The 27,519-nt window shown below is 39.4% G+C and overlaps 1 protein-coding gene across 1 annotated transcript; it reads right to left on the reverse strand.

Annotated features, from left to right (window-relative positions):
• Positions 1–278: 278 nt before the first annotated feature.
• uba7 (ubiquitin-like modifier activating enzyme 7) lies at positions 279–27,519 on the reverse strand. Its single transcript, XM_037679795.1, has 22 exons — positions 27,322–27,519; positions 27,075–27,243; positions 26,603–26,737; positions 25,815–25,921; positions 25,639–25,729; positions 23,941–24,073; positions 23,707–23,804; positions 23,489–23,638; positions 23,241–23,405; positions 21,111–21,221; positions 20,927–21,007; positions 20,557–20,712; positions 20,220–20,385; positions 19,935–20,131; positions 18,264–18,328; positions 13,599–13,809; positions 9,156–9,230; positions 7,273–7,474; positions 7,104–7,186; positions 1,681–1,773; positions 493–684; positions 279–299 (listed from the first exon to the last, which is right to left on the reverse strand). Exons 1-22 carry the CDS (start codon positions 27,366–27,368, stop codon positions 279–281), a joined length of 2,748 nt encoding a protein of 915 aa, XP_037535723.1. The 5' UTR covers positions 27,369–27,519.

Consider the following 27,519-nt stretch of genomic DNA (forward strand, 5'->3'; position numbering starts at 1 on the left):
TAAATAATCAACTCTGGAGACCCTCTCTGGGACTTTTCAATCTCACTAAACATAAAACTATAAATTTACTCAGAGCCTAAGGTCATGTTTACCTAAAGAATAAATCACTTTTTTTTCTGGTTGCTTTACAGTCACCTTGAATTTAGCTCATGTGTTCAAACAGACAAGCTCAGGTCTGTTTGCTTTAAAATATCCTTAGGTTTATGCTGAGCCAGCTAAATACTGGGCTAACATGCAAGACACTGACAGTTTGTAGCATGCTCTTGTTATGAAAGCAGTCATTCATGACTGCTCTCCACCTAAAGTGGAAGGACATTCACCTAAATAAAACAGATTTATCCCAAATGAATGATGGTTGTATATAAAGTAGGGGTCTGTATGAGCTTAAAAGGTGCTTTACTCTGGTTTTGTGTGACTCTGTAGCTCATAGATGTTGTTCCTGAATGCCCTGCAGCCATTACCCGAGCTTGGCTAGGGTTGCCTACTACTTACTTCAAAGCTCTGCGGGCGGCTTGGCTGGGACAGGACAAAGTACTGAACAGCCAGGTTGAGGTAAGCTGTGCGGTAGGAGCTGATCTTCTTGTGACCCTGGACCAGTTTGAACAGCTCCAGGCACATCAGGCCTGCCACTGTTGCTGTGGTGGTGGCAATGGCAGGAATAATCCTTCCAGCGATGCGTTTACTCTGAAGAGGAGACAAGGAGGAGGAAATTCTGTAAATATAAAAGGTTTGATTTATAGAGAAAATATCTAAACCCTGTCCTAAACAAGTGACCAAGAAGAGATAATTCACTAATCACACATTATTTACTCATTAGATATCTGTAATTATTTACTATAAAAATATATATATTGTGAACACTGTTTTTAGAGAAAACTTCTTAAACATGCGTAAATACATAAATACTGTTGTGTTCATCATTTGGTGACTTTTAAGCAAAAAGCATGCATCATTTCTCCAAAAAGGGAGTTAATGAGTTTTTTTCTGTCACAGATGGAAGTAGGAAAATGACTTAGCGTGTTCAAAAAAAAAAGAAAAAAAAAAGGTAAAATTGCTGATCAAACAAGACGACTAAAAATGCAATTCACATGGTATATTGCAGCACTACTCTGAAGCAGCATTCAGATAAGTGCATTTTACACAAAACACATTTTGATCATTTTACTTTTTGTTTTCCATACATGTTCATAATACAGCCTTGGCACAAAAACACTGTCATGATCGATATGTAATGCGTTGGTAACAACATTTTACGGTAAGTGAGCAGGCTTAAAATGATGACACGACGTGTGGAAATGTTTGCTCCATTACACAGGGGGCAACACTCTTCTGTCCCCCCCTCACTCAGCCTCACCTCTCCCCCTTCCTGCAAACCTCCATCTGTGTGCAGCAGCGGCGGGCTCAGGTGTCACCTTCTAGGCAACAGGTAAAGTGCTGTGATTAGTTCTGCACCAGGAACAAAAGGTGAGAAGGCTGCTTCTATGGCTTTGGGGCAGGTGTGTGAAGAGCCAACTCAAAAACATGACCCGGGGGGGGGGGGGGGGCATGTCTGTTGCTGCACCTTTTCTATCCATTCCCCGTCTTAAATTACCCCTTACCCCAGCTGCATTAGTTTCATCTTTCTACTAAAACATCCCTGTCCCTAGACATCTGTGTAGATAAGATGCATGTGATCTTGACCTGGTGGCGATCAGCTGGAGGGATGTCATAGTTCTCTGCTCTCAGGTTAGATGCAGCCACAACGTAGTCCACGTGGAAATTACTGTCATCATCCTGTTAGAATGGTAAAAATACATTAGTCACTCAGATAAAACATTCTAAAAAGTGACACACATCAACAATGTGCAACTTAATATCCAATATAGTTTTATTATCATAAGCAAATATAACATGCATTAAAGAAAGACCAACGTTAAAGTTTCATAAAAGGGTTTAAAGCTGCACATTCAAGACTGAATTCATTATATTGGAAGCTCCAAAAAGGCAGATCAGAACCAAGTCCATGCCAGGTGATGATGTGATCCTCTTTGTCCTGCCTGCCTGTTTTGCTGCTGCTGTTATTGTGGTCATCACATCAGAATTTAGAGAAACTAAGATTTTTGTTGTGATCTACGCGGCCGCTGACGTCAGGCCTCTGCTTCTGCAGCTCTACAAAAGCTTGGAGACAGGTTGTCACTCTAAGATGGCTTTAGGGGTGGTGTGGAAGCTCCAAGCTGGCAACCTGATGCCTTAAAAACCCTCCTACACACATTCCATCTATCCACAGCATGACCAGGGCACACAGGGCTCAAACTGAGACTTTGGGAATATTTTTATTCAAGGCGACATTCAATAGGTGGCTGTCTTACATCATGCACCTTGATTCTGAGTCACTGCAAGATTTACCACAATTTCAGACAAACTTTTTAAATCAGTTGAAATTCTTCCTGATTTTCTCCTCAAAAGCTTCAAAACAGCTATTTCATCCTCCCTAATCCTCTTGGTTTTGGTCTGTGTCTGATATAAAAGGTATTTCTCAAGCAAGAAACCTTAAAATAATGTTTCTTTTATTTGCTTCATTTAATTTTCCAGGCTTCAATGCTGTATGTAGAAACTAAAAGTGTTGTTTAAGTGTTATTTTTGAAAGGTTTTAGGAACACTTGTGCAGAATTATTCAAATGTGTAAAAACAGTCTTGGCCACAACACATATTCTTTGATTTAGATCAAGAAATTCCTGCTCAAAATCTACAGGCTGAGATTATTTTTTCTAATCTTTAAGTAATGCACAAAACAAGAAAGTCTCTTCTGAGCACTAAACGTTATAATTGAGCAAAGACAAGAAACAGATGAAGGAAACGCAACAAAAATAACTTTTTTTAACTGAATAAATATTTTGCATCCATCCATCCATTCATTTTCTTTCTGGGTCATGGGACAGCTGGTGCCTGTCAGTCACTGAGTGAGAGACTGGTTACACCCTGGGCAGGTCCAATATAGGGCCACTAAACTTTTTGTATCATTTCCATACCTACTAGAGGAAACAAAATCCTAATTTTTGAATTTACACCACAAATTAAACAAAAACAAAAATCAGGATAATTTGTTTATTTTAGGTCGTAATGTGGGGATTTTTAAGGCTCCTATCACAAAAACTGTTCTTTTATCACAAAAGTAAATAGTGCCTGTGACGTAGCTGTATAGTGAATAGACTTAAGTGTACAGCAAATGGTCAAACGTAAAAACAAAACACTACTGTTATAAGAAAAAAACCAACTTTGTAATCATTAGAACAACATCTGCCATGTATGGTTTTTCCAAGTATAACTTTTCACTTCAGTATCACTTTAGCTTTCTTATCACCAGTGTGAATGTAAACAGACAAAAAGACTTTAGGGTACGTAGACATCTAGAAAACTCCTGTTACCCTCCGCAAGTACTAAGAATCGAAAGATCCAAAGAAACTTAAAGGCCGTTATTGGATTAAAAGCTAAAAATCAAAATGTTTACATTCAAAATGATGTTAACTGTTAAATGTTTTTGGACACAGTCCTAATAAATAATCAGCAACTAGAGAATACAGCCATTGAATCTCTTGTGCTGGTCCCAAGCCCAGGTAAATATTGAGGGTTGTGTCAGGAAGGGCATCTGATGTAAAACAATTATTCCAAAACTAACATGAGAGATCATCTAAGTGACACCATACCGGATCAGTCGAGACCCGGGTTGACAACGACTGCTACCGATGCTGTTGACAAACGGTTCCGGCGGAAATTGTGCTACTGTTAGTTGAAGCCCACGAGGAGGGAAACGTGTCAGAATGTAGGACTGAGGGTGGCAACACTAAAATGACAGACGAAGGTAGAGAGCTAGCTGACATGATGCAGAGAAGTAAGGTAGATGTTTTATGTGGCTAAGAGACCAAATGCAAGGGCTGCAAGGCTTTCAGCATTGGAGCAGGATTCAAACGGTTTTACCATAGTGTGGATATAAAGAGAAATGGAGTAGGGGTGGTGCTGAAAGAGGAGTAAGAAGTAGAAGGTCTGATTCTAAATGTTGTCTGTGGTTATGCTTCACAGGTTGGACGTGATGTAGAGGAGAAAGATACATTTTGGAAGGATCTGGATGAAGTAATAGAAAGTATTCCCAAGGAAGAGATAATGGTGATTGGAGCAGACTTGAATGGACATGCTGGTGAAGGAAACAGAGGAAATGAGGAAGTGATGGGTAGGTTTGGTTTCAAGGAAAGAAACCAGGAAGGACAGATGGTGGTGGATTTTGCCAAGAGAATGAAAATGGCTGTAGTCAATACATATTTCCAAAGGAGGGAGGAACATAAAGTGACCTTTAAGAGTGGAGGAAGGAGTACGCATGTAGGACTACATTCTGTGTAGAAGAGGAAACCTGAGGGAAATTGGGGACTGTAAGGTTGTGGCAGGAGAGAGTGTGACCAGACGGCATCGGATGGTTGTGTGTAGAATGAGTGTTGTTGTGAAGAAGAGAAAAATCAGAAAAGAAGACCAAATGTTGGAAGCTGATGAAGGAAGAATGTTGTGAAGAGTTCAGAAAGGAGCTGTTAAAGGCTCTGGGTGGTAAGAAAGAACTTCCAGATGACTGGACTATTACAGTAACAATAATTACAGAGACAGGTAGGAAGGTACTTGGTGTGTTATCTGAATAGACCAGAAACCTGGTGGTGGAATAGAGAAGTGCAAGAAGCTATTCAAAGAAAAAGGTTAGCCAAGAAAGAATACGAGAGTGAGAGGACTGAAGAGAGGAGACAGGGATATAAGGAGATGCAAGGTAGAGTATAGAGAGGTAGCAAAGGCGAAGCAGAAGGCATATGATGAGTTGTATAGGAGGCTGGACACTAAAGAAGGTGAGAAAGACTTGTACTGATTGGCAAGACAAAGGGATCAGGCTGGAAAGAATGTGCAACAGGTTAGGCTTGTTAAAGATAGGAATGATAATGTTCTAACAAGTCAGAAGAGTGTGATGGGGAGATGGAAGGGGTACTTTAAAGAGCTAATAAATCAAAAGAATGAAAGAGAAAGAAGAGTAGAGGTTATAGAAACTTTTCCCATTTACCCTTTATTTATACAGGTAGTCTCATTGAGTCACGAGAACTCAGGGGTCCAGAGTAGGACAAATGAGGGTGGAGACAAGTGTGGGTGTTTCACTTTTCCCACCCACATTTTGATGTTGATGGTACCGTGAGTTGAACCTGCGACTTTTCCGATCACAGTCCCATCTTCTCCAACCTCTGCGCCACCACTCCCGGCCCAAAATAATATGCTTGATGGGCGGGCCGGATCAGTGTCGGACTTTAAACTGCATCACCAGCCGCGCACGGCTGACGATCAAATTTGAATCACCAGCCGCGCACAGCCAGTTGACTGCTTGCTGACTGGCCGGTTGAAAGAGGTAAAATAAATAAATAAATAAATTTAGTTAAACTTCAAATGGATCACTACCAGCGATCCATCCGAAGCCCAACTGGACTCAGCCGCTGCGTCAGCGGACGCGCACAGCCGACGACCCCATTTGGATCATCAGATGCGTGCGTCCGCGACCGTTAATAACTATAATATTATAAAAACTATAATAATTTGCTGACTCTTGTTAATAAACAAGAAATCTTATACCGTCCTTTCTTTGAAATACGATTTTAAAACTATCGTGTCAAACTGATTTTCTTACAAAATCAGTAAAAGCTTGGTTAAAAAAAGAAAAAAGTTTTTGTTTTTTTTCGGGTTCGGGGCGGGCCTCTAATTACAGTTAATTGGTTGGTTTCTGGTCGGGCCGGAAAAAAATGATACGGGTTTGGGCTGGGCCAGGTTGGATTTTTTTTAGGCCTGAATGAAACTCTAATATGGATGCAGTTAGAGAGGACATGGAGGTAGTTGGAGTGAAGACAGAGGATGCAGACGACAAAGTGAGATGGAGGAAGATGACTTGCTGTGGCAACCCCTGAAGAGGGAAAGGCCGAAAGAAAAATTCCTAATAAATACTACACTTTCTGAGTAAAATTTCAATTTACAACAAATATAATTTCTAGCTTAAGAAATGTGTCTGTGTTTTTCTTTTTGCCTATAGAAAACGGGAACAACACCTTCACACAAAACCTGCTACACACTCAGTTCTACCAAATAAATAAGTTAATTTAAGGTGTGAATGACTATGAGGAAACATCTGCTTAAGATATTATAAAAGGGTAATGGAAGCAGGGTTCCCAGAATTTCATGAAAACAAAATTCCCTGAGCATGCATCAAGATAAAATTCTCTGAGTTTTCCCTGATTTATCCCTGAGTAAATTCTGAAATTCAAGGATATATTTCATCACACAAAATGTTCAGAACTAAAGTAGTATATGGTAGCCTGCATAGAGAAATAATTCCCTAGTTACTTACATTATATAATAAAAAGCCATCACAGTCAATCAGTAAGGATACATGTATTATGTACACTGTAGAAGCATACCATGGACTCAGTTATACTAGAATACTAGCATTGATACATGTACGTCAAATTTTTAAAAAGATAATCTTGTATCAGCAGATTAGTGTTCTAATTCCCAGAGTTTTCCTTGATTTTTGATGGTTTTCTCAAATTTCTTGAGTTTTCCCTGTCTGGAAAATGTGAAAGTCATTTTCCAGGTCTTCCCTCATTTCCAGAGTCACTGGAATTCCTGAGAAGTATTCCTTTCAGCTAAATGCAAAATTGATTTAACATCATACAAAGTGATGATGTGAAGCACTGTACACACTATTAGTGGACTCAGAATTCTGACTTTAACACTTGACTTTTAGTTTTTGGCTGTACAGTACTGCATTTTTATCACAGACTCAACTGTTCTTTTTCCTATTCCTGGAAGAAAAAAAAACAGGAAGGACTTTTCCAAAATATTTAACTCTACTGCGAGAAACTGTGTGTTCATACTGAGTACAATCGAGCTCTGTCTCATGAATGTGTTGAGTCCTGGCTCAGATTCAGGTCACTGAGACTCACACACAGCCTGAAAGCATTTTAAGATTTAAGTGTTGCTCCCTGCTAAGGCCCAGTCTCCTCTCTGTCACTGTCTGCAGCCTCTGTGGAGTGTGCAGCAGAGGTATCTTTGTGCTCTACCTTCTCAAAGTCGATGGGGTACATCTGAGCAGAGCTTTTCATGGAAGACAGTTTTCCATTCAGCTCTTCAAGTCGAGCTTTATCTGAGGCAAAGACACAGGAAGGGGAAAGACGTTGGAAGACTACAGGTGGTAAAAACATAAGATAAAAACATTTAAATTGGACTCACCAGAATCATCACCCTCCTTTTTCCTCTCTTCCTCCATTTCTTTGTCAGTAAGATGAATCTTCACCGAGGACTTGGGAGTAAAAGATGGTACTTGGACTTTTTCTAAAACTTTTCTGGTGGAAGCGAGGTCTCTTGTCCCTTTGATTCCGAAGAGCTGCCCATACAGATTAGCTGCTGCTACCACATAGTCCATATGAGTAGTCTAAAACACAAATGTTTACAGTTTTTTTACATTTTAATATTAGAAAAACAGTTAAAGGATTACAAAGAAATGTATACAAGTATTGTTATTTTTACAATTTTATATAAAAAATAACTAAAGAATTAGGACCTTATGACAGAATTACATGGTGGGTTGAAAAGAGGTTATCAAAAAAATGTAGTGAGGGCAAAGAACAACACATTAAAGGGATATTTGGGCTATTTTAAAAGATGGTTATGTGGAAATGTTATAAAAACTTAATATCTTATCAGTTGTAGACACTTCTTTGAAGGCCCACAGTAAGAAGAGACGGGAGTTTAATTCAGACCAAAGTCATAATGCAGTCTGACCAAGACCAAAGTAGATTGATACCATCTTTAAAATGTTCCAGTCCCAAAACTTTAGCACTTTGACTGAAAACTTGTTTATAAATCTTTACACTGGTTAATTTAGCATCACAGAATTACTCTGGCAGAGTTTAATGATGCCAGAATTGACTATGGTTTGCATTGCTAGGTGTTGCTTCAATATGAGTTTGCCAATAACCAAAGAATTGTATGTAAATAAAAACATAAAATGTGAAACTTATACCAGTGTAAATTCAAGTTCAAATTCAAAAATACTTTATTAATCCCAAAGGGAAATTAAAATGTTGTTGTAACTCATCATCCTGGTTTCACTGTTTATTAAAACAACATTCACGTGAATTACTACAAACGTTCTTGAAAGTGGGGTTGTTTAAAGAGAACATCTATCTATGTTTGTCTTTGACTCACTTGAACTAGCTGTTCGCTTATCATTTTGATCAGAAATAAACTATTTCTCCAAACTGATGTTGTTCAAAAAGCTTTCTATGACAGGTAAGATGATATGTGTTCATAATATTTACAAAGAATGCTTTGCTCTTTATGAGCAATTGACTTCCCTAAACACAAAGAAACATTTGATGCAGCAAAAAGCTCCATTGTCTCCCTTGCAACACACATAGGTACACACAACCATGCATGCACATGGCTTTACTGCATTTTGTGGCAGCAGCTTCTGTTTGATGTAAAGAAGGGATCAAGCAAGACAGATTTAAACTGTTTTGCATTAGACTACAGTTCTGCTTTCAGTACAATAACAATCACATTTGACAGCCGTAACATGTAAATTTGCTGTCCCTCAACATCCCACTGGGTCATTTTGAACAGTTTTGCGTTAACATAAAGCTGTGATTGTACTATCAAATTTATACAATTGCTGGTTTATTGTCAAACAGAACCAGCTCTGCTAACAAGGACATAAGATCTTCATCTCTTTTTATTACCTGTATCCATCTTTAGCACTGATAAGAATCAATTAAGAGCTCAAACAGAACAACAGTTACAATCAGACAAGATAAAGGAGGTTGAGTCAGGTCCTCTGGATGGATTCTTTGTTGAAACATATAGTCTTTTGTCCAAAGACTCCTTTAGTTAGTTTTGGATAAAAGACAAATCCTTCATGAAGAATTCATCCAGAGGACCCGACTCAACCTTGTTCGATTTATCTACCTGGACTATTGAGCACACATCAGGACATGAAAGAATGTGAACAGCTATCACAAAAAACTGTGGCTTTTTTGTTGTTGTTTGTTTTTCCCAACTATTTGGTGTATATCAGCAGTGCTACTGCACAAAGTGAGCCAGACTTTACTCACGTTGTTGGGGTCAAAGGTCAGCGGGTGGGGGCATCTCTTGGTTCCAGACCAGAAGGGCAGACCAGAGGCAGTCACCTAAAGAGGAGCCAAAGGAAATCCCTCTATCACAAACAGAAAACGGCTGTAAAGTCTGAGCAGATTTTTATTATTCACATGATTCTTCTTTAAAATAACAAGCGATGTAGCACAGAGTGGTACTCCAGTCACAGCACAGTGGGATTTCTGATCCACACATATTGAGACCTAATATATTTCAGACAGACCATTCAGCAGGATAAATTCTCCAGCTAATCCAGGGTGTCAGTAAATAATTTGAAACCCTCTCTTTGGTCTTTAGATGCAGCAGAATGGCAGCCAGGTACAAACAATAATGTTGTCAGTCATGTGTTGACTGCACAATTTGTCTGTCTGATAAAGGAACATGGTAGCTTTGAAGTGGCCAAATGGTCTGAATGTGAATAGAGTTTATTTGCTAGTTGTGGCAGTTTTCACTGCAGGGGGGCTTTTCAATTGCAGCCAAAAGGCATCAACAGCTTCAGGTTTATTCAGGCTTCAAATGGCTCAGGGGCAAAAGAACAAAAACAACCAGTTTCTCCCAAAAAAAACAAGGAAAGCACCTACCATATTTTTAAGTGTATAAGTCGCAGTTTTTTGCATAATTTACATGCCCTGAAACTTATAGGCTGAAGCGACATATTTATTTTTTTCCCATATTTATAAACCAGTTTTTGGCTGAGATATGACCATTTCCATTCATTCTGACTGAAAGAAAATTTGAGCAGTACCACTTTCAGCCACTTGATGGAAGCAGAGTATTAATGGCTGTATAGCATGCAGTTGCATCATGTAATAGGTAAATGTGGCTATAATGACAAATTCAAAAAAGTCCAAGAAAAAAAACCAACTGGACTTTATTTATTATACTTTATTTATACTTTGTTTTTTTCTTGAACTTTTTTGAATTTACCATGTCCTGGATGACCGAGAATCTTCCCCAGCTATTAATGACTCAATCGGCCTGCCATACCCTCCCCACTTCCATTCTGATCGTTGTTTGAAACAGTCAAAACAGCTGCACCGCTCCGGAAAATGCAGCTGACTTGACCATTAAAGTACATTTATTAAGCAAATGTTAGACTGAGACACACCTTTGCTATAATTTTGAGCAAACAAATAATTTTTTAGGTGGTTATCTTGTTCAATTTTAAAGAAATGCTGCAGCTGGTCAAGTTGCGCGTGCCCGCTTCACAGCATCTCAGCAGCGAAACTATTGAAATTCAGATGATTTGACCATTAAAGTGCATTTATTAAGCAAACATTACATTGATACACACTTTTAATAAAATTTTGAGCAAACAAATAATTGTTTTTAAGTGTTAATCTTGTTAAATTCTTGTTAAAGTCCTCCTGTGCACGCTCCCGCGGCCGTCATTTGGCAGCCCATCGGTTTTTGGCACAACACCGGCCCACATTTGCGGGTTCGGCCCACATTTTCGGGTTGTCAGCGGTGACGCGTAACAAACAGGATGCATCAGCGGTGATGCACATTAGATGCGACATATACGACAAAGCAACATCCATCCATTATCTTTTACCCGCTTCTTCCATTTTGGGTCACGGAGGTCACCGTTGCCCATGTCCAGCAATCACTGTGTGAGGGGCGGGGTACACCCTGGACAGGTTGCAAGTCCATCACAGGGCCACATAGAGACAAACAACCATTCACTCTTTCATTCACACCTAGGGACAATTTTAGAGTTACCAATCAGCCTAACATGCATGTTTTTGGTCTGTGGGAAGAAACCGGAGTACCTGGAGAAAACCCACGCATGCACGGAGAGAACATGCAAACTCCACCCAGAAGGCCCCTGGACTGTGGTTTGAACCAAGGACCTGCTCGCTGAGAGGCAGCAGCTCTACCAGTTGCGCCACCATGCTGCCGCAAAGCAACATATTTATGGATTTTTCCACTTTATTAGACAAATATGGACTGATGCGATATAGTGCGAAACGACGTGTACGGCAGAAAATACAGTATATTATGGTTATCTTTGTCTCTTCTATGGTTGGGGCTAAAGTTAGTATTTATACAAGTCAGGCAATTACAGTAATCTTAAAGAAATGTCTCTAAGGACCGAGATGGGGTAGAGGTAGGGTAGCTGACTGGGGACCAGAAAGTCACAGGTTCGATTCCCAGCCATTCCCATGTCGTGTTGTCTCTGAGCAAGACACCTAATCCCTAAATGCTTCCCGGGTGCTTACATAGCTGCCTACTGCTCCACGTGGGTGTAGCTCAGGTGCGATGGGTTAAATGCAGAGAACTAAGTTTGCCATTGTATGGGAACATACAATGATGACAAACTCAGACTTCCCATCCCTAAATATTAACATCTGATTAATTTAGCGTTTATTTCATTGTAAATATTTGTCGGTTTCTGTCTTTTTGTTGTGTCTGTAGTCTCGCACAGTATAAAGAATTTGAATGCTCGTGTGTCTTTTCTTCTGATCTTTAGTTTTTGCCAACTTCAGTCTTTTTGATGACAGTTAGGCATGTCACGAAAAAAACAAATTTGCTGGGCAATTAAATTATTGCGATAAACGATAATATTGTTTTAAATTTGACAATAATTACTAATTATTGTTGAATTTAAGAAGAAATGTTGGTCAATTTGTTTTGAGTGTAGTACCCTTTTTGACCACTGGATGGCAGTATAAAACTATTTGAACCAAAGGATGAATAGTGAGGAGCGAGCAGCGTGTATCTTCAACAAAAATGGGAGGAAGGCCTCTTGACGGCATGGGCTGTTTCTATTTTTTTTTTTCGGTTTTCAAAATGGCGGACACTCGGTGTGGTTTGAGATCTTTAGCATAACATTTGTCACACAAAGCTTTTAATTAAAAAAAAATCAGTAAACAAGTTCTCATCTTCATTTTGTAGAGAAAAACATTTTACACGAAGGCACAAGTTTCAACTGTGAATTTTGGAACTTTGACAAGACCAAGGTTTTTTTCCCCGCGGTTGGCCTATTTAGCTTAGTTCTGAATATAGCATCTCAAGAATAATAATAATAATAATGAAAAAGCTGAAAGTGCTTTTATATTTTAATATATAAAAACATGAACATGGTTCTAAATTTTGAACAAAGCCAAGTTGAAACATCTGCTTTAAGAATGCACATCATTTACCATATGCTGCACATTTTGGATGGACTTGTCAGATACAAGGCAGTCCTGTTAACATGCTGTTTTGTTTTCTCAAATTTCCGAAACAAGCCTGACGTTGTATTTAAAAAGACCCAAACCTCATGATTAGGAACCTAAACATACCGGTAAGTGTTTTTCCCTACCGTTCTTTGGTGTTCACCCTTTCCTGCACATTTACAGCCGAGGTTTGTACTTATACTCCAAAAATCATCCAAAATATTGTCAGAAAACTCTGTCAAATTGAGCATGGAACAGTCTGAAATATTGAAACAGGAGATGTGCATGAATACACGAGTGTGCTGTCAACAAAAAGCTTCCAAAATAAAAATAACTGGCACAGGAGAAAGAAAGACCACGCACTCTAGTAATAAGAATTATTTCTCTGATAAATCTTTAAATAGCAAGAAGTGGTTTGCTGCTGTAATAAAATGTTACATATTAAAACTTTACAATCCTGCTAAAATACAGATCCACACTCACTTCTACGCCGATAAACCAGAAGTATTACATCATGTGTATGGTTATCTATGTTTGTTGCGTACCGGTACTATTTGTCAGGTTTGCTTGTGACATAAGCAACATCAGCGACCTTATCATAGTTCCTCAGAATCTCTGTAGCAACAAGCAACTTTCCAAGAGAACAATACAACTTTAAATGTCATACATACGCACCTATGAAAGAGGAAATATGAAAAGGAGAACCAAAACTAGGACAACAACCGTCACTGCGGCTGTGGTTTTGTGACTGTTAGGCAAGCTAGTAAAGACAAAACTGCAGGAAACAATGTTTTTTTAAGAGATTATCAGGGACTTCTCCTTGATTTCTAAATATTTGAACAGCCATGAATGGAGGGGGGAAAAATGATCAGAGGAATTTCCATAACTGTACAAGACAGTCAGCAATAGTGCAAAAGACATAGGGTTAGTGAGGGGTCTGTTGATTTGATCCATGACCCTACCCCACCAGGTGTGACAGCAACATGTGACATCACTCTGTCTGCATGCTTCAGCAGATTACAAGCCCTTTAAAGCCCCTCAGAGATGTTTATCAGCAGCTGCTTTCAGAGTTTTATCCAGGTCTGGTGAAATATGATGCTTCTTTTTGCACTAATGTCTCCCTGCAGTGTTTAACTCTCCAGTATGAATTTTTCTCACACACATCATCAGTGCCCCCATGTGTCCATGAGCATAATCTACACTTTCTGACACAAAAAATAAAATAATTAAATGTGCGTTTACCTCTTGAGGAGGGAAACAGTGCAGCAGCTGACGGATATCATTGTTATAGAGTGTCTCCCACTGGCAGCGTGCCCAGCTCACACAGTCTTCCCAGCTCTTTGGATGCTGTCCTCCAGCGTCCATGTCCTGCAGGCTGCTCCAAACACCTTCAAGAGTCTCCAGAGCTTCGGTGTCTCCGTGTGTGAGCGTCCGCTCTATAAACTTTGGATCTCTGCAGAAAGAAACAAAGGAATTTATTATAATTCAGTAACAGGCATACAGAATAGAGGACAGATGGTTTTAATCACTGGCTACTCAGAGAGACAAGACAAACCACAAAGTGTTCAGAATAAAGGTTTTGACTTGAAACAAGAGCTTTACTCAATTGAATAAACTTAAATAGAAAACAATGAAAGGTGTTTTGTTGCACCAAGCACTAAAAAAAAATGCCTCAGACGATTTTAGTCTGTTGAAATGTCATCTACAAAATGTATTTCTACGATTCGTAGCTTTGACTGGCAGAACATACAGAAAAAGTCAGTTTGGTAGCATGGTTGGTGCTTCTCTCACCCAACACACACGGGACAGTTTTATGCAGCAAAACACGTTTAAGCTCACAGCACAGTGCAGTTAACAAAACACGAACAACACTGACATACTGTAATTTTGGCGTATAAGTCGCAGGTTTTTTTTGCATAATTTGTCAATCCTGCGACTTACAGGTCCTTCTCAAAAAATTAGCATATTGGGATAAAGGTCATTATTTTCCATAATGTAATGATAAAAATGAAACTTTCATATATTTTAGATTCATTGCACACCAACTGAAATATTTCAGGTCTTTAATTGTTTTAATACTGATGATTATGGCATACAGCTCATGAAAACCCAAAATGCCTGTCCCAAAAAATTAGCATATTTCATCCCATCAATGAAAGACAAATGTTTTTAATACAAAAAACGCCAACCTTCAAATAATCATGTTCAGTTATGCACTCAATACTTGGTCGGGATTCCTTCTGCATGAATGACTGCTTCAATGCGGCGTGGCATGGAGGAAATCAGCCTGTGGCACTGCTGAGGTGTTATGGAGGCCCAGGATGCTTCGATAGCGGCCTTAAGCTCATCCAGAGTGTTGGGTCTTGCGTCTCTCAACTTTCTCTTCACAATATCCCACAGGTTCTCTATGGGGTTCAGGTCAGGAGAGTTGGCAGGCCAATTGAGCACAGTAATACCATGGTCAGTAAACCATTTACCAGTGGTTTTGGCACTGTGTGCAGGTGCCAGGTCGTGCTGAAAAATGAAATCTTCATCTCCATAAAGCTTTTCAGCAGATGGAAGCATGAAGTGCTCCAAAATCTCCTGATAGCTAGCTGCATTGACCCTGCGCTTGATAAAACACAGTGGACCAACACCAGCAGCTGACATGACACCCCAGACCATCACTGACTGTGGGTGCTTCACACTGGACTTCTGGCAGTTTGGCATTTTCTTCTCCCCAGTCTTCCTCCAGACTCTGGCACCTTGATTTCCGAATGACATGCAAAATTTGCTTTCATTCGAAAAAAGTACTTTGGACCATTGAGCAACAGTCCAGTGCTGCTTCTCTGTAGCCCAGGTCAGGCGCTTCTGCCGCTGTTTCTGGTTCAAAAGTGGCTTGACCTGGGGAATGCGGCACCTGTAGCCCATTTCCTGCCCACGCATGTGCACGGTGGCTCTGGATGTTTCTACTCCAGACTCGGTCCACTGCTTTCGCAGGTCCCCCAAGGTCTGGAATCGGCCCTTCTCCACAATCCTCCTCAGGGTCCGGTCACCTCTTCTCATTGTGCAGCGTTTTCTGCCACACTTTTCCCTTCCCACAGACTTCCCACTGAGGTGCCTTGATACAGCACTCTGGGAACAGCCTATTCGTTCAGCAATTTCTTTCTGTGTCTTACCCTCTAGCTTGAGGGTGTCAATGATGGCCTTCTGGACAGCAGTCAGGTCGGCAGTCTTACCCATGATTGCGGTTTTGAGTAATGAACAAGGCTGGGAGTTTTTAAAAGCCTCGGGAATCTTTTGCAGGTGTTTAGAGTTACGTCGTTGATTCAGATGGTTAGGTTAATAGCTTGTTTAGAGAACCTTTTCATGATATGCTAAATTTTTGGGACAGGCATTTTGGGTTTTCATGAGCTGTATGCCATAATCATCAGTATTAAAACAATTAAAGACCTGAAATATTTCAGTTGGTGTGCAATGAATCTGAAATATATGAAAGTTTCATTTTTATCATTACATTATGGAAAATAATGACCTTTATCACAATATGCTAATTTTTTGAGAAGGACCTGTATATGCTGAAGCGACTTAAATACTTTTTTTTTCATATTCATAACACAATTTTTGACTGATGCTTTAAATTTTGAAGAACTGCAACCGCGAGTCCTCCCGTGCGCGCTTGCTTCACTCAGCTGGTGCAGGTGGAGGAACACTGGAGAGCTAGCAGCTATGGCCGCGATGGATGGATGGATGGATGGATGGATGGATGGATGGATGACGCCGCCGCCCATGCGAAATGAAGCCGATTTGACCATTAAAGAAATGTATAATAAATGCGACGGGTCAGCGGTGATGCATAATAAATGTGACTTATACGCCGAAGCAACTTATATATGCTTTTCTCCTCTTCATGATGCTTTTTTTTTACTAATGCAACTTATACGCCGGAAAATATGGTCAATAGAAACTAAGGTGATGAGAAATTACAAAGTTATTGACGCATTGCTCAAACTTTGCTGAATCTCATAAAATATAGCAAGATAATGCTCAGAGCACACAGAAGATGACTCTCAGCTACTACCATGCCAAAGCTTAGCTCAGTGTTTGTAAATTTGACCATTTTTTTTATTATTATTTTTGAATTATTATTAAATTATTCCTTTTAAATATGAATGTTTTTGTTAACTTATTTTAATATATGAATTTTTCTGTTCAGTGCCCTGGGACGACTTGGTGACTTGGCGCCATATAAATAAAGTGAATTGAAAAAATATATATTATTTTTTCCCTATTTACCCTTTATTTATACAGGTAGTCTCATTGAATCACGAGAACTCATTTTCAAGAGAGAAATTGAATTGAATTAACATATAGTTATGACTGTGTTGGCTAAGACGATTAGCTGTTACTGTTATCTTAAAATGGGGTTAAATTAGGTTAATCATTTCCAGATGTGCATCCAATGTTTGTTTGTTCTTTCTAAGAGTTACATTAAAATTCATCCAGTGGTTCATGGGATATTTTGTCAACAGACAGATAAATGAACACATGCAAACACAAACAAACAGGAAACATTATCCACCTTTCGCCTTTTGGCAGCAGCAATGATTGTCTGTTGCCTAATAATAAAAAATAAAAATAACATTTTTGATTAAGTTAACATTATCTATTGGAAACGATTCAACCTATGATTACTGCTGGTCTTCAGCTTGACTGGGTTGGTTGAATTAATTTTTAATTACATGTTGAAAGAATGTTAGATTGCTTCGTTTTCATAGATTCAGTCAAACTGACACAAAAACACAAACAGCATGAGATATTCTGTTTGTTTTACAAAAGTGTTTAACTTAAGACTGAATTCAAAACAATTCTGACTAAACATATTAAACATATTTCATCCAAAGAACCTAAGTTTGAGCAACCCAGTTAATTTGAATTAGACCAGACTTAGTAAAAAAAAAAAAAAAGAAGCCATCCTAAGATATTACATCGACTAAGCCCAAATATATGATGTTGCAATAAAATAATTTCTCCATCAGAAAAGTAAGACAAATAATTATGAGGAAAAGGTTTTCACATTTTTACTTTGATTCAAGGAGTTATGTTTCTGAGCATGTTTTGCATCATGGAAACAAAAGGATTTTCTTCCTCTGCATGTGCATGTAAACAGGTCAAAACAGGAACAATTAGAGTCATGGTTCTGCACAGTCGGGACAACAGCACAACATTTCACTGTTCGTTTCCATGACTTCATTAATCGTGGCTTACAGTTCGCACGACTGACACAGAGCTGCATAAACTGGAAAATATTACATGCGAGAAAGTTTCATTTTTGTGTTTTTAAATACACAAGAAACTACGCAAGCACTTTACAGTGAGAGGGATTACATGAAATCTCATCTAAATGAACAGAGACGTCCTCATCATGGCGGGATTAGAAAGGATCTGAGGAGCTCAGACACAGTTTTAAACAGGCTTTAATAATTCAGGTTTAGTTGTGGTAACATCACTACCTTGTGGTAAGACGAGTAAATTCAAGGTTCTTCATAAAATAAGTTCAAATATTTATTAATTAAAGAAATCTTACAACAGTTAACTCGTATAAGAACTGACAAATCCTATAATGTTACCATGCTTTCTCAGCACTCTCCTTCAGTTTAGGCTGCTTTAGAGCAATAGTATTTTTAATTAGTTAAGGAATTATGTCAATTTTTAGGGGAAAAAAAACAACCTGTGTTAGAGCTGCTGTGATGGAATTCATTGTACAGAATTAGTTTTTCATTTACAAACCTAAAAAATGAGCTTAAACCTTTTGATTAGTTTTTGTATGTCTTGTAAAAAAGTGGAAAACAGTAGTGATAGTAAATTATTAAGTACAGTTTTCCAGTTGTTAAATTTAAACCAAATGAGGGTGAAAACATGTCTTACCTCAAGAAGAGATTCACATTTTCAGGTGTTTGTTTGAACAGTCCTTCAAACTGATCCCTGGCCCACTGCAATGATGACATGTTAACTTTGTGTGATGAGAAGATGCACACACATTTGAACTGTTGCCCTTCTATCCTCCATATAGATCTATACACCACAAAGCATGACATTTAATCCACCCAGTAAAAAAAAAATGCTACAATGTTTTAACATAAATTAAACATTTTAATCCTACACTGAAATTAACCCCAATTGTATAAGTAGAGAAATTCCATTTCCTGTGAAAATGCAGTGTGAATGCTTATTGTTGAAGAACTAGCTGAAAAACAGCTTGAATTAGCTAAAAAAAATTAAATAATAATAATAATCTGAAACGCAGCTGAAATGGAAGAACATGCCTAAAGTAGCAGAAGAAAGCAGAAAGAACACAAATGTGCTGAATTAGAATTAAATAAATAGGCGGAAATTAGGACAAAAATTGGTAAATTAGCTCAAAAAACTAAAATTAGCAAAAAAAAGTAGCTGAAAAGGCAAAAAGAAGCTTAAATTACCAGACTCAAGTGTAACGAGCTGAAATGAGCTAAAGAAATGTGGAATTAGCTGAAATGCTAAATTTTGCCAAAAAAACCCCCAGCTAAATAGTAGCTGAAATAGCAGAAAGAGCTGAAATGAGCAGAAATAAGATGAAAGGAGCATAACAAGCTGAAATCAGCATAAAAAGTTAAATAGGCTGAAAGTAGCAGAGATCATCATGAAAATCAAATTAGCTAAAAAGCTAGAACAAGCTTAAATTATTATAGGAAAGGAGAAAGAACACACTTTCCCAATTAGGCTGAAAGAAGCAAAAATGAACACAAAAACATTGGAAATTATTTGAAAAAAGCTTAAATTAGCATAAACTACTATATAGTAGATAAAATAGCAGAAAAAGCTGAAACTTGCAGAAATAAGCTGAAAGGAGCATAACAAGCAAAAATTAGTAGACAGAAATTAGAGGCACAAAAATGTTGTAGTTAGCAGAAAGAAATAATGAATCTGAAAGGGAGCATAAAACAGCTAAAAATAACAGCTGAAATTAGCTGAATTTTTTTAATTTGCTCAAGAAAGCTGAAAGAAGCTGAACCAGGACAAAATGACAAAGGAGCTGTAAAAGGTTGTAAACAGATCTAAAGATTTCAAGGATGTAAAATGAGCTCAATTCATTTTCTATGGAGGAAAAAAAGTGGCAGAAAAGGCTAAATATTTCAAAAAGCTAAAGTTGCATCAATACCAAAAGTTATAGCACCCTTCTCCTGGACGAGCTGAACATTTTGATTTAAGATTTGTTGAAATAGAACAACAATTTTGGAAAAAAAAAAAAACGTACAGGAGAAAAATGGATCACAACAGTGTGAATGCTTCATAAACATCCACACTGTTAGTCTAAAAGCTGATTTAGAGGTGGACAACAAAAGAGTCCGCATGACCAAAAATGCAGTTTTGCGAAAATAGACTGCAATTTTCAAGAAGTGGCCACACACTTTGTCCTCACGCAGCTTGTTTGTCACTTGGAAGCAAACACTCAGGTCAGTGAGGCTGCAGCTGAAATGTTTCATATTTTCACACAATTTAGTCGAGCAAAAACAGCCTAGCAACAACTGCAGCTCAGAAATACCAATTTCAAGTTTCTACCTGTAGCGTGTGCTCGATACGGTGTGGGAAGTTCTTCAGCGTGCACAGGGGGATGTCGTTACCGGAACTTGACTTGGCCGGTCCGTAAGACTCCGTCAGATGAGGCACCACCACCAGAGTGTGACCCTTGCATCCGAGAGTTCCTCCTTCTAATAGCGGTTTCTGGTGTTGAACGCAGCGGCCATCGAGGTAAACCCCTGGGAAACAGAAAGAGGAGTTTAATAAATACGTTTTTGATTTTATGTATGAATAAAAAAATTACTTTCATAATGCTAGCGTCCCTACTGGCTTCCACATTATCGAGAGCTGCGGCTGCTCCATCGAGCCCTGTGAAGAAGCTGTAGTCGTACACCCCCTCGCTGTCGGGGTCCAGGCGATTCTGATGAGCGGTGATTTTTATCTGTGGGTTCATCTCACACACGGCGTTGGCAGCAACTTCAGACTTAGGTTTCTGTTCATTATGAAATTTTAAAAAAATGACTGATGCATCTTTGAGATGATGTATTATGCAAATAAAAAGAAATGCAAAAATAAAGCCCCATTTTTTTTTAAGCTCCCCGTTTTATTTAACCCTTCAAATAAGAACAGTTAACAAGGTGATTATTGTGTGTGGTTTTCTCACCCCGATGTCTTTAGACCTGAACAGAAACTGACGATTCAAGTTGGACCTTTCTATATAGTCCATGTCTGTTACAGTGATGTGACCCTCCTCTCCTGCACCCAGCCCAATCAGGGCAAAGTTTTTCAGAAGCTCGCAGCCAATGGCGCCAGCTCCAACCTTAAAATACAAAAGGGATAAAATCAGTGCTTTAGACCAAGTGTGCATGAGCTACAGCTGTGAACATCCCTGCAGTAAAAGGTCAGCGCTGACAGAAAACACCGCCTGAACTCCATTTCCTGTATGTGCCAACATTCACAACAAAACACAGGCTGCTCCTGGAATGATAAGACAAGTCTGCCCTCTGTTGGACAAATATCTAAACTGTCCTCACCAGGAAATACTTCTGCCTCCCGAGCTGCTCCTGGAACTCCGACCCGAAGACGGCGATTTGTCCATCGTACCTTGAGCTTTTCTATCAGAGAGATAAACAAAAGAACTCAAATTACATCACAGTCTTTCTCTGAAAGACCGTTTGATAACATGAATGTTTCAAGTGGAGAAAGAGCCAAACATACTGGTAAAAAGGAGCTCTTTGCCAGAGAGACACTCTCCACCTCCTCAGGGAGACACTCCAGTGCATCAAAATACAGCCACTGCTGAAGGGGGGTAAACTTCCCACTACATGCCTACAAGGACATTACAGCAACAGAGGGAAATAAATACAATACTACAATTGCAATACAACATGTCAAAAAAATACAACAGCCGTTCAGTAAAAATCATTAAAGCTACATACTAATCAGTCACAACAATAAAACTACTGAGAACCCTCTCCCCCAGACCCAATCTGATGGGGCATCAGGGTCATTAAGGAAACAACCTCATTATTATTTAAGCTTTACAGTATTTAAGCCAGAGATGACAAAATCTCTTTTTAAGTTGTAAATCACCATACAGTGAGTTAGACAACCCACGGGAGAATTTTAGGGACTATAAAAAAAAAGCATCTAAACAATGTCTGAACTCTTCTTAGAGATCAAGGCTTGAATTTGATTAAAAATATTTCTATAGATGTCTAAACCTTATCATAACTGTCCAATTAACGTCTGCACTTATTATCCATCACACCAATTATCCATCCATTGTTTTCAGCACATTTTCCATTCTGAGTCATGGAGAGCTGGTGTCCAACTCCAGCAGTCACTGTGAGAGGCGGGGGACACAGGGATACATGATGAAAAACAAGACAGTCACTCACATCTAGGGACAATTTAGAGTTACTAATTAACCCAACATGAATGTTTTCAGTCTGTGGGAGGAAACCGGAATATCTGGAGTAAACCCACACATGCACTTACTAAGAACAAACTTTACTCAGAAAGGCCCCAGGCTGGAGGCAATGCTGTGACCTTCTTGCTGAGAGACAACAGCTCTGACCACTGCACCACCATGCTGCCCTCTGAATTTAGCCAAGGTTGTAGATTTTATTTACCCTAGTCTTATACAAACTAGAGTTGCATTCAGGCCCCAAAAAATCCGACCTGACCCAGCCCCAGCCCATAGCCTTCATTTCCGAACCCCACCCCACCCAACAAATTAACAGTACAGGTCCGAACCCGAACCCCCGACATTTTTAATTAAGTTTGACTGCTTATATAGTTATTAACAGTTGCCAGACATGCACGGCTAAGGGGGAAGATCGAAGCTGAGGGGGTGTTTGTCCTTTCATGGCCGTCAAAGCGCATTAAATCCCTGTTTCTGCCTTCATTCTGCATTATTCAGACATGGACCCTGCTTTGACATGTCGGGTATTTTATGATCTCACCTGTTTGGGTCATTGACCGCACGCGTCTGCTGTGTTCAGCGGCTGAATGAACGTCCATTTGGGCTTTGATGGATTGGTGCCTAGCAGTATAGTCCCATCTGAAGTTTAACTGAACTTTTTTTTTTTTTTTCAAAACCTCTTTCAAGGCCGGTCAGCGCACGGTCAAATTGCCACCAGTGGCTGGTGATTGTAAGGCAAGCCATGTTGCCATATAATTGGATTGTCAGCCGCGCGCGTCCACTGACGCAATCAAAAGCCCGACACCAGACCGGCCTCCACATTAAGCACATTATTATGGCCGGGCCCTAATCCGGGTTGAGACGGACTGGGCTCCGGGTTCAGGTTAGAAATGACAGCTCTAATTTAAACAAGACAGTTCTACTGAGATGTAACACATCTTCTTACATGGTCAAGACTGTCCAGACTAAATCATAGCCAATGTGGAACTTAACCTCAGGATTGCTTGATTTATAGCACTTCTCTCGTCCAACTGAACTAACCAGCTCCAACGTGACACTACAGCAATTCAAGACTGCTTATAAACCTAATCATGGTCCGTGTGCGAGCGCTCTGCCCGACTCAAAACTGCTGTCATTCACATCCGATTCCAGGATCAAATTGTACATAATCTATTATTAATCTATTATGGAAAACTTCATGCGCCAAAAGGAAGGAATTTATGGATGGGATATGACCCGGGTACCAGCAGTTGATAACTGGGCTACTTATTTGAATTAAGCCCCACCCCACAACCTGCAGGAAACACTGTCAATATTAGGAACACCTGAACACCATTAGGAGGGTGTTACATCTATTGAAGTTTGTGCTTCTGTGTGAAAGAGAAACTTAAAGCAATCCAAAAACTGATTTTAGACCTCACCTTAATCACTTCCTGAGCAGCTAGTCCTCCAAAGAACGCATTCATGGGAGCCAAATCCCCTCGAGCGGTGAAGGACAAGCTTCGAACTGCAGCCTCATCGAGTTCTTCCAGCTCTACCGTCGCATTCAGCTTTTGTACGATGGCAAACAGCGAATCTGCATCCGACTGCATGAGATTATCAACAATCAGTAAAAACGTTCAAGTGAGCGAGATTATATGCATCCAATCTCATCACATCTGGAACATACCTGACACCAAGAGCGAGGAAGACGCTTCTGCTCCTTCACAAACATGTGAAGGGCTTGGAACGCCAGGTGTAGAGTGTTATGTCTGGATATTTTTCCATAGTCGTTTAGCGTCAGCAGCTCGCGCTCATTTAGAGCCTTGCTCAGTGATTTCTGCAACATGTATTTAACAAATCAGTGGGTACAGTTTTTCTCCAAAAGGTGATGTTAAAGTAACTTACAAAATTTAGCTTATGTGGCTGTTTAACTTCGGTTACTACTCCACCTCGTTCGTATTCAGAAAACACTGAAGTGTCACAAATGCTGAATGAATACGGGCCTGGGGACAAAACATGAAGCAAGAGTTTAATCATGATGATCATCTTCAGATGAATTGATAGAGGCTAACCCTCCCCAGCCTTTGAGAAAAAAAACAAACAAACAATCCAAAGTATTTGGAGTTAGGCAACACCAACCACAGACTTTGATCTCCACGGGGCCTAGAGTGTTGAGCTCCGTCATGCCTTGGATTTCAGAAAATGTCACTTTAGAGCCATCTGAAAGTCCATGTTTCTGGTCATCTGTGCAGACGACAACTCCAGGATTGTCCTGAAACAAAGTTCAGCAGAAAAACCAAAGAGAAATAATCAAACATGCAGTTGTGGTCAGAAGTTTACGTATACTCAGCATGGGCAGGAATGTCATAATAATTTGGGATTTAATTGATTTAATTGAGCAGTTCTCTGTCCAGGGTAGAAAATATACAACATACAACTTCATGGATTTAAAGCTGGGTGCACTAATCCTCACTTGATCAGAATCTAACATGCAGGCTCAAATGTAAACATATATCCATCTAAATATGACATAATTGTACTGAAGGTTATAGAATGTCTTAACTCAACAAGGTATATTACAGTGGTGCTTGAAAGTTTGAAAGGATGGTAAGAAAGTATGTTTGGAGGAGTCGTGGTCAGGCTTTTAAAACCTGAAAACATTGTTTTAACAGTCAGGCATGGTGGTGGTATCATCATGCTGTGGCGCTGGTGCATTGCACAAAATGGATTAAACAATGTTAGTAAGTCCACAGATTCATCTAATTAAAATTGTGGAAAAGGTCAATTTTTTTACCCAGACATTTGAGAAAGTGAAACTCACATTTTAAAACAGGTTCATTACACAGAGTGAAATATTTCAAGCCTTTATTTGGTGTAATTTTCATGAGTTTAGTTTACAAATAATGAAAACTCAAAATGCAGTGTCTCAGAAAATTAGATTCTTGTGAAGAGGTTCAATATTGTAAACTCCTGGTGTCACACCCTAATCAGCTGATTAACTCCTAGACATGAGCTACAAATGTCTCATTGCTGAACGAATCCATACAATATAAGAGTTTCACTTTCTAAAATGACTGACAAAATATTAAACTTTTTCACGATATTCTAATTTTTTTTAGATGCACCTGTATATTTGAACCTGTATGTATAATTTAGTGGAATTTCACCAAAAATTTATAATACTAATCTGTGAACACGTTTTTTGTTTTCATAAATCATTGGAATTGTATAAACATTCCACCTATAGCTGTGGCTGAGTGGTTAGAGAAGCCGTCCTCCAATGCGAGAGTGGGGGTTTGATTCCACCAGCAGTCACATGCTGAAGTGTCCCTGGGCAAGACACTGAACCCCTCACTGCCTCCGATGTGTGTCCCATCAGTGTATGAATGTGATAAAGCTCTGATTATTCTTTGTACATATCTAGTAGTGTTGTACGAATGGGTAAATGAGGACACAGATTGTGCTGTAAAGTGCTTTGAGTATCTTGATAAGATAGAAAGGCAATATATAAGTACAGTCCATTTACTATCCATTTACCTATAGGAAATAAAAGTGTAAAAAAAAAAAATAAAAATAAAAAATCAAGGGCCCAAACCAATCTGGCATTTATGCCCATGGGCCTCTTAACAAATTTAGACCCCACCTTGGCACATTTTTGTTTCAGGAAGTAGTAAGACTTTAATCAGATAAATCAGAGGCGGCTCGTAAACAAGATGGATAATTTTGGATTTCCAACAAGACATTTAGTACAGATTATTTATGAATAAACAAAACTTACAAGTGTAGACGTTCTCAAGTGAAACTAAGCCGGTTTTGCTCAAATAATCAAACGTTTACCTTCGTGATTCGTTCTATCATCACCGACACGGGCATCTCTCCATCCCGGTCCAAGACTTCGAACTCTTCCCCGAAATCACAGAACAGCTGTCTGGAAATACACAAAACAGATTTTATACCTCTCTTTATCACATATGCAAATTTATTATTTAAAGATGGTCTCCCCCACTTCTTACCCACAGAGACCCTTTGTGTCTGCGACTATAAACCTAATTCCACGTGAATGACAGAATTCACCAAAACGCTTCTGATCGTCTAGGGAGGAGTCAGTGAGGACCACCACCTGGAAAATAAATAAACTGCTCATTTATTATTGTATTTATTATTTAATTTATTGTACAAAGACATCCAAGGACCTTTTGAAACTTGCATTTAATGAAAGTGGGAAGTTTTTTTGTTTCAACAATGTTCAGTCAGGTCATCTGGATGGTTTCTTTCTTTTTTTTTTTTTTTTTTTGAGACGTTTCGTCCTTCATCCAAGGGACTTCTTCAGTTTGAGGAGCCACAACAAACTTAATCCCACAAGCAGCACACTCCCATAGTGGACCAACCAGCTTGCTGGTGATAAGATGGTTTCTGGGGCCTGCCCTCTCCTCTGTCGACTCCTCTGAGGCAGCCATAGCGAAAGTGGTTCACAAACATCAAAGTTCATGCTCAATAATCCAGGTAAAAAAAAACAACAAAGTTCAGTCAGGTCACCTGGACAGTTTTTTTTTTTTTTTTTTTTTGTTGAGACATTTTGTCCTTCATCCAAAGGACTTCATCAGTCTGAGGAGCCACAGCATCCTTTGGATGAAGGATGAAACATCTCAACAAATAAATAAATAAAAATGTCCAGATGACCTGACTAACAGGCAGATAATTGAGCATGAACTTTGGTGTTTTTATTGTTTGTTTCGCTTTTAATATCAGAGCTGTCTTAGTTGACGTCTTTACTTCCACCATGAACAAAAAGAAGAAAAACCTGATATTGCTGAAGCAGGTCTTCATCTAGCGGTCCGGTGTGTGCCGATACCAGCACATGTGGGTTTAAGACAGCCAGCTGTGGTAGAGAACATGTGGCTCGGTTCTGGCCGAGATGAGACTCCTGCAGAAAAAACTGAAGATGGGGAAACAACAAGCTGTCAAAGCAACTCGGTTTTATTGAATGTTCACAATGTTGTTCGTCGTGTTTTGTGTCTATTTCCTGAAGCAGAGAAGGATGTGATTTTACAGCTGGATGTGGAATGTTCAACAAAATGAAAGCTAAAGCTGTTCTCATTAACTGACATGTTCTACTTTTTTCTTATGTAAAAACAGAGTCTTTGAGATTGTGTTAAATTGAGATAATTACCTGATCTCACATTTAAATATAGAGAACAAACATAAGGAGAAACTTGTTGCACAAACAGGAAGTGAAATCATTTGATATGTTTGTGTGTTTTTCCTTAAAGTACCTGTGATGACAGGTCAGACCAGTGAGCCTGGCCCTCATCCTGCACAGTCACGGCCTTTACTCCGGACAGGATCACATTCTTGGCTATTTCCACCCCCAGCCCCCTCATTCCTGCTACGAGGACCTGAGCTGCTCCCATTCTGTGCATGGCCTCGTGACCCAGGACGTACCTGTAAGAAGGTTTCATGAACAACATGGGCTCTGTGTGCGATCTGAACAATTACAGCTCACCTGCTGGTCGTACTTACAGCTGCCGGGAGTAGAAACCCTCGTCGATCTCGCCGGGTCCTGCCATGTTTGGTCCCGCAGCTTCCTGCTTGATGATTCAGGGGTTTTAAGGTCGGGTCGAAGCCGGATGAAGGTTTTCCAGGGGGGAAACAACAATAAACAAACAAATTAACAGAGCAAAGCAGGAAGAGAGAAGCCTACCAGCAGCTCTGATGACA

Source organism: Nematolebias whitei, chromosome 7 (assembly GCF_014905685.2).
Source record: "Nematolebias whitei isolate Nwh7 chromosome 7, NemWhi1, whole genome shotgun sequence".
Classification (NCBI taxonomy): Eukaryota; Metazoa; Chordata; class Actinopteri; order Cyprinodontiformes; family Rivulidae; genus Nematolebias; species Nematolebias whitei.

What these genes read in the sequence shown, in the direction of transcription:
- uba7 (XM_037679795.1), bottom strand. Translation starts at nt 27,368, where the DNA reads ATGGCAGGACCCGGCGAGATCGACGAGGGTTTCTACTCCCGGCAGCT. An exon ending in GGTTTCTACTCCCGGCAGCT is followed by an intron (nt 27,244 to 27,321) that starts GTAAGTACGACC and finishes ACCTTCTTACAG; the next exon opens with GTACGTCCTGGGTCACGAGG. An exon ending in AAAGGAGGGTGATGATTCTG is followed by an intron (nt 7,187 to 7,272) that starts GTGAGTCCAATT and finishes TCTTTGCCTCAG; the next exon opens with ATAAAGCTCGACTTGAAGAG.